The 8,100-nt window shown below is 40.1% G+C and overlaps 1 protein-coding gene across 1 annotated transcript; it reads right to left on the reverse strand.

Moving 5' to 3' along the window:
• Positions 1-835: 835 nt before the first annotated feature.
• Positions 836-7,598, reverse strand: ZBTB24 (zinc finger and BTB domain containing 24; the record flags this gene model as incomplete). The annotated part of the gene is made up of 5 exons (XM_081998523.1): positions 836-1,649; positions 2,480-2,561; positions 4,762-4,845; positions 6,038-6,205; positions 6,626-7,598. The coding sequence occupies 5 exons, from the start codon at positions 7,596-7,598 to the stop codon at positions 836-838; spliced, it is 2,121 nt and encodes a 706-aa protein (XP_081854649.1).
• Positions 7,599-8,100: the final 502 nt, after the last annotated feature.

The following is an 8,100-nucleotide window of genomic DNA, read 5'->3' on the forward strand; positions in this document are numbered from 1 at the left end:
TCTTCAAAGTGCTTGGCAGAGCATGTGAATGCTATCCCCACAGACTAGATGATGAAACTAAGGCACAAAGGTCAACTACCTTGCCCACAGTCACACAGAGCGAGTGGTAGAACTAACAGAGCAGAATTCAGGCTTTTCAGCTGTCCAGTGTAACCACCACATCTCATTGCCACTATCCAAGTGCACTGGCTTAAGCATTTCTGAGGAGCAAAACTTGTACAGCATACAGTAAATAGAAGGGACAACCCAGGGCCAGTCAAAGGCTGCAACAATTTCAACCCAATACAAACAAATCTGGTAGTCAATAAATCAAAATGCACTTAAGGGAATGATCACATAGAAAATTATACATTAACTTGCAGAGCAAAAGCTCATTAAACTTAAGACACATGGTGTTAACTTTGCAAAAAGTACTGGTTAACTTGACAGTAGTTCAGGTAATGTTGACTTCGACAGAGAAGTCGTTCTTTCTGATCGGCAGACATCTTAAGCACTGTTCTACCAGCAAGGTACACTTCTCTGGAGAGTCACACAGAAATGGAAATAAGGGGCCAAATATCTGCTCGGTAGGCATGGATGTGTATGAGGCACAAAAAAAACCCAAAACATCATTTGCTTGTGAGGTATGGAGCAAGTGGTAGAGAAATAGCAATCTGAAAAAATAAAAAAAGCCTAAAATAAATAAGGTTAAGAAAACTGAAAGCCACCCATGAAAAATCACCAAGAAATGCATCTTCGGATAGATTATGCTGCAGAAAAGAAAGTGTGATCTGTGTAATCACTGCTTGGATGAGAAGCATGCTATAGCCTAGCCCTCTGATGACAAATAAGCATTTCAGAAAGCCTGTCCTTGAATAGCGTGCTCATGAGAGGACTCATTTACTGACACAGACTGCTGATGAGGTTCAGAAACGTGTACACTTTGATTCTGTTCTTCACTGATTTGATGGGAAGGAACCGTATCTTGGCTAGAGTGAGACTGTTGATTTGACTCCTGAGTCAGCTGCACGTGCTGAGCTGGATGTGCAGATCCTGCTAAGTGGATTTCTTCACTTTGTCCTTGATGAGCATGGAGATGTTCTAGTGCTTCCTTGGAAAGAGTGATGACGTGCATTTGTTCAGGCTGGGCAGTCTCCATTTGGTTTGCAATCATATTGATACTTTGGATTTGTTCTGCTTGCTCCTGCTGAGCTGAAAGCAACAAGTTTTGCAACTGCTGTGGTGGCTGAGCAAGCAGCGTGAGGTTAGCAGCCTGCTCTGTTGTCATATTTGGGGCGTCTTCTGCAGTAACAATGCTAATGCCTTGATTATGACTAGGCATAAAGTTTATATTATGTACTGCATCTGTAACCAGTAGTTGGATTTCCTGCCCTCCAGAGGCAGAAAGTTGATACTGCTGCAGCTGAAGAATGTTTCTCACTTCTTCTGAATTGGCGTTGGTGCTTGGGGCAGTGCTGGCTTCCTGAAACTGCTTTTCCTTGCTGTGAATTTTCAAATGAGACTTCAGGTTGTCCAGACGAGCAAACTGCAAACTACATTCTGGGCAAGAGAAAGGCTTTTTGCCTGTGTGTAAGATACAGTGTCTTCTCTTAGCACTGGAATCAGAGAAGGATTTTCCACATATACCACAAGAATATGGCTTTTCTCCTCTGCAACAAAAAAACAAAAAGTATTTGATCTCATTAAAATATTCACTTTGACAGTGCTATTTGACTTCCTAATTATTTCTATCTGACTCCACAAACTGTACCACACTTTCATTAGTATATATGCAAGAGCTACAGAGATGATGTAACTGCCCTCCTGTCGTTAATACCAGCTGGTACAAACTTTATGCTGCTAGACCTTGACAAGAATGCAACAACTTACTTTGCACAACTGTAAGCACTGACCATTTTAAGAACATTAATTAACAGTGTGGACTTTAAAACAAAAAGAAGTCTCTAAACCGTAACTTGCTGCCAGTCTCAAAAGGACAAGAAATTTTACCGGAAATGTTTTCTTTTACATAAGGCCCACAGCAGTTCTGCAATGATTTAAAATCTGACATGCCTTTATGTAATGCCTCACATTGACATGGGTACAAGATAACTAATGCTGTTAAAGAGACGTGATAGACTACAGGGAAACCAGACAATGCTCCAATAATCTTGTTACATCATAGCTACTGTTCTGCTGTCAAACAAAAATTTACTGTAAAATTTTCACATAAATAATATAGCAGTAAGTATACTCTCATAAACAGACACAATACACAAAAGAAGAATCTTAGCATGTCTGGGCACATGAGTATTTAACAATAAGTACTTTCCACTACCAATTATTTCTTTAAATAGATGAAACAAAATGTCAATCTTTAACCATCCATCCAAAACAAAACCAAGCCCTGACCATTCTACAATTAAACAAGCACTACACACAGGTATCAGATCAGAAATTACATTTTTAAAGAATGTAATGAAAATTAGACGTACTCTACCTGTGAATTCTAATGTGAGTCTGAAGAGAACTTTTAGCTGTGAATGATTTGCCACAAATTTCACAAGTGAAGGGCTTCTCTCCTATGAAAAAAAAATTTGACATCACTTTTAATATAGCACTTCCCATCAATATATTAAAAAACATTTTACATTTTACCATACACAGTATTAAGTGTGTACTGTCAAATCCTCACACTTCTGCCATGGGTCAGTACAGGATATCTGAAACTGAATGAACTCACTAGTTAAATGAGGATATAGTATTTTAAAGGTACATCTCTGATGTTTCTCCTCTTTGAAGATAAAGAATTAGGTGATCCAAGCCCTCAGAGCAACAAACAACATATCTATCATACAGATGTGGGTGCTCCACATGGAACAGACAAGTTTGAAAAAGGCTGCCCCTGAACTAGCAGGCATTAAATGCTAGGCTCACGTGCAGCACCATGCAGACGAGTAAGCCCGCATTTCCAAACCTGAAAAGCAAATCCATTTATCTTAACAAGTTGGTTGGCTTCCTGTAAGGCTCCAACCTAGGCCTATGATATCCTGGGAACACCAGTCGGAAAAAAAACCCCTAAATTATTGTGGGTTGAATAAATTGTGGGCTTGGTTTTTTTCCACTGCATTTTCTTCTAATTGAGTAGAAGCAGAGGAGCCAAATTAAGTAACAAAAAGGTTCACAAGAAACAGATACTACACAACCAAAGCGAATCCTAATTCACACCATAACGTATCCTTCTTGCATTGAGCTTCTGTAAGACACTAGATATGAGAATCCAGATCACCACTGCGGTAATTCACACCATCCAAGCACGATGAAACTGGGGATGGGGCAGCAGCTAGTTTCCAAAGAAGCTTCACATTTAGGACAGAACTGCTACACTTAGCAGCTTTCATATGGCTTTGGAGGGCAGGGGCAAAGTATGAGAGAACAAGAAATATTTGTCATAAGTGACCTCTAGTCATCTAGTCACAGCCTCCCACTGAAAACAGGAGTACCTTCCTAAGTAGACTGTATTCTCATGACATAGTGTTACAAAATTGCTGCCAAAGCAGAAGAGTCATAGCCATGACTTCATTAGAGACATAGCCATAGTTATTTCTGCATCAGTAATACTAGCATCCGGCCTGTCTTTTCTGGAAGCAAAATACATTGCAAGCCAGTTTCTGCTAGAACTTGTCTTAGTTGATGTATTTTTGCAACTTACCTTGCTATTATGCTTCCTCTTCTCATTTCCCACCACCAAACTAATTTCCCACTATAGAGCTGTACCAGCTTCAGATACAAAACTGTTCTGTGTGTCAACAAACCTCAACAGAAAATGCAGTAAGTATTCCAAGTTAATGCTATTGTGGATACACCAAAACCTCCCAAAAGCACAAGTTCTGACCTCATCATATCTCAGGGAATTTAAAGTTGTGTTATTTTCACTGAGAAAGAGAAAGGAATGAATGAGATATACAACTCAATCTCGTGCTTACTTTATTACAACCGCAGGCAACACGCTTAAGAACAATTTGATTTTCGGAAGAAACAATCACCACTATTTACAGCTATTTTAAAAGAAAAACTTATTCACCCATCATCTTATGAACTTACCCTTCAATGAAAACTATTTTAAGCAGCTTATGCTTTGGTATCACAAGAAAGTAGATCAACACTTTAATCTCTGTTAACCAGCCATTCAAGTATCACCCTTCCCTCTACATTTCTTAAAACACCCTCTGATGCATATGCATTAAATCATCTCTCCCAGCCCAAGTCCTGCCGACGTCTGGTTTATTACAGCGCAATTAAAGAGTAAATGGAAATAATTATTTTTCTGGTCAGCAGCATTTTTCATAAGTACCCATCCCTCACAGACAGGGGTGCCCAACTCAGTTAGGGCATACACTTTTCTGTTACTAGTTAGCTCACTTCAAGCCCCATATGTGGTGGATGCGCTCTCCTGATAAACTGAATTCCCAGCCCAGGATTCTATCACAGGAGAGCTAACTGGCATTTTCTGCACCAGATTTTATAAGAAAGGGGGGGTGGGGGCGAGCTCTTCCAGAATAGGCACTGCTGCTGTGCTGTTGTAACACAAGCATTTTTGTGCTCCTGCGTTCTTGATGTCAAATCTCTTCATTAGTGATACAGGCACCATTATTTACAAGTAGAGCAGAAGTTCATACCACAGAGACAAGTGTCATTTGCCCAACAATGTCTGTATTTGTCTGTACTACTTCCAAGAAACAAAAAAAAAAAACCACAAAACACCGTGACAGACAATATTACCTGTATGTGTTCTTAGATGTTTCTTTAACTGAGCTGCATCCATGAATTTGCGACGACACTGGTTACATTCCGGCAGTGAACGGCCTTGTCGCAATAATAAAAAAAGTGTCAGTGCATAAGTGATCCCCTGTATCTCTTCAGTGATCTTTGTTAAAGCACTTTCCTGTAAAATAACCACTTTGATATAATATAGAGATAAAACAAAAGGTGATTCACTGTCTCCTCCCTATCTTAACTGTCACACTCCTCTTTCTCTATTTAATACTGTCATGGGAAATGAGGAGACTGACATCTGCTCCCCCCCAAACATGCATTCTCTTGATGCTTTGTAAATTCTTCCACCACTTCCTGTATGCGTAACTTAATCTCCATCTTGCTCCAGAAGTGAGGAGGACAATTCTTAAAGCTTGTTTGCCGTTACTAGTCCAAAGTAATGGGAAACTACAAGGCAATTTGCACAACAGGCAGAAGAGACTATAATTTATACAATTCCTAGCTTCTATGTAACACAGCAGAGCCAAAATAAGCAAGTTGTATGTCAAATACAGCGTAACTAATTTGTAATCATCATAAGAGTCCTTCTCGATTAGCTAGCTTTCTAAACATTCCATTAATTATACACTGTTTTGTCTTCTTCACCCTATCCATTGTTATATCAAGATACCACACATCAGGGTAGCAGAGACTAAACACATCACTGAAGAAGAATTTTCAGCCTTGAGGAGGTCAATCTTTAGGAGGACAAATTAGCATGGACTGCAAGCCAGCTCTTCAACCCAAACTTGTTATACCTGTGTGTACTCGATAGTGGCTCTTGAGCTGTCTTTTTTGGCTGAAGTATTTCCCACACTGATCGCACGTAAAAGCCTTCTGCCCTGTAAAGAAAAATCACCTATTAAAATGTAAGCCACATCCCAAGCAAGTGTAAGGAAGTCAATAAATAAACCAGCACACATGAGGGAGAGGAGAAAGACCTTTTTTCAGAAAGGCAAATTCTTGGGGAAGAGAGAATCACAGAATCATTAAGGTTGGAAAGGACCTTTAAGATCGTCAAGTCCCACCATCAACCCAACACCACCATGCCCACTAAACCACGTCCCAAAGTGCCACATCCACATGTTTTTTGAACACTTCCAGTGATGGTGACTCCACCACCTCCCTGGGCAACCTGTTCCAATGCTTGACCACTCTCTCTGTAAAGAAATTTTTCCTAACATCTAAGCTAAACCTCCCCTGGTGCCACTTGAGGTGGTTACATTTGCCTCGAAATATTTACCAGTATGCAGGCTCATATGCTCCAGAAGAGAATGCTTTGTTGTTAGAGCCTTACTGCAGACGGTGCACGTGTACGGCCGTTCTCCAGTGTGCATCCGCTCATGGACTTGAAGAGAATGCTTCTGGGAAAAGCCTTTGCCACACTCACTGCACTTAAAAGGGCGCTCCCCTAAAAGCAAAAGATGGCATTTTTAAGTACTAATGCATTATTTCTCACTAGATATTTGAAGCTGATAGTGAGATGTATTGCAATTTAGTAGCTACTAAAAAATGACTTTTCAGTAGTGATAAGGAGAATTAAGAGACAAGCTTCATATAAGCAAAAACCACAATTCTTTAAATATTGCCATATAGTTCAATGTTTGAACAGAGAAATGATTAACTAAACTGCAATCAAGGCAAGACATAAAGGCTACGAGATCTGCTGACAAGAATAAAACAGTGAACGCAGGAGACACACTATAATTTGGATGAGCATGCTACTTTGGACAGGTCTTGCTGTAGACAACAGCACATTTCAACAACCAGCCCGCATTTAGCAACAAGTCACCAAACCCTAACCCAAAAGCAGCAGTCTCTTAATGCCTACCTGTATGACTTCGCTGATGAATTGCTAAGAAGTGATTATATTTAAATACTTTGCCACAGTCTTTACAGCGAGCTTCAGAACCTGCACGTTTCCTTTTTCCATCGGTTCTCTTTGCCAGTCCTTTTTCCTCCTCATCTCCGAGAAGTTTATAATCTTTTAGTTTGATTGACCTCCTTATTCTACGCTTGCTGTAACGGCTCTGAGTGCTCTGTATTCCTTCAGATTTGGGATCATAATTCTCATCTTTCTCCGCTGACAGATCGACAGCAGCTTCTGAGCCACAAGCAGGTTCAGTTTCTTCTGCATCTCTCCTCGCTGGAGCCTGTTCGCTGACAACTGTTTCTTCTTGTGCGGTGTCTTCCATCATAAAATTTTGCTTATTTTGCATGGAGTTGTTCTCCCTCAGCTGCACATCTTCGGCAGAATTTGCGGCCGATTTTTCTTCTTGGACATTCTTGACTTTTCTCGGTCGCCCTCGTTTTCGTTTTGGTGGATCTTCATTTTTCTTGTCGTTTGCAGTAACGGCGAGAGAGGCTCCGCTGTTAGCCGGAGCTGGTAATGCATTACTCGGGCTACGGCTGGCCTGGTAGTCCGTACAGGCCCATACCAAGTCAGTCACTTTCAGCAGCTGTGCAGTAGCCAGAATTTGTTCTGTGCTTTTTTCACTGGCACGGAGGCAACCAGTGTAGATAAATTCTAGCAGTGCTCCAAAGGTGTCTGCAACCATTCCCTCCAACATGTAAATTGACTGCCCTATTTCACCCTCATCTACAAACATCATTGAGAAGTATTCACTGCTGGCAGCAAGCAAAGCTTTATGGGCTCTGAACTGCACATTCTCCACTATTAGGGTAATGTCACAAAGAAAATCCTTTTTCCTTTGTTCTTCAAAATTAGCTAGAATAGTATCTTTGTGAGCTTTGGAGTGGATGACAACCAGGTTCTCAGAAGTGTCAGGAGCCATTTCTGCCATTTTTATTGTGCATATGAAAGCAGGTGCCTACAAGAACAGAATAGCTTTAATTAAGAAATGTAGAATTGTAGAAGTCTGCATTATAACACACCAGCTATACTTGCTTTACCAGTCAACAGAGTTCAACAGTTTCTGAAGCAATTCTGAAGCCTCTGAACTTTTTTTTAAAAAAATCAACACTATTGCTGACACAGACTTTCTTCAAAACATGTTTTAAATCCTAAGAAATGGCCACGGAGAGTTTCTTCTTAGATCAGAATTACTACCTATTATTTCCTTTGTTTATCTCTGATGTACTGTGAACTGTTTTGCATCTAAAAAAATGGCTGCCCTTTCTGAAAACTCCTTTCACAACTAAAACAATTGAACAAAAAGAACTCTTTGTTCACAGCTCCTAAGTGGAAACAAATAATAATAATAATAATAACAACAATAATAATTTTTTAAAAAAAAGCTCAACTGGAGCTTCATCCCTGCAGATGTCACATTTCAGATTATTCAG

The sequence above is a fragment of the Phaethon aethereus genome (assembly GCF_964289735.1).
Source record: "Phaethon aethereus genome assembly, chromosome: 3".
NCBI classification, from domain to species: Eukaryota; Metazoa; Chordata; class Aves; order Phaethontiformes; family Phaethontidae; genus Phaethon; species Phaethon aethereus.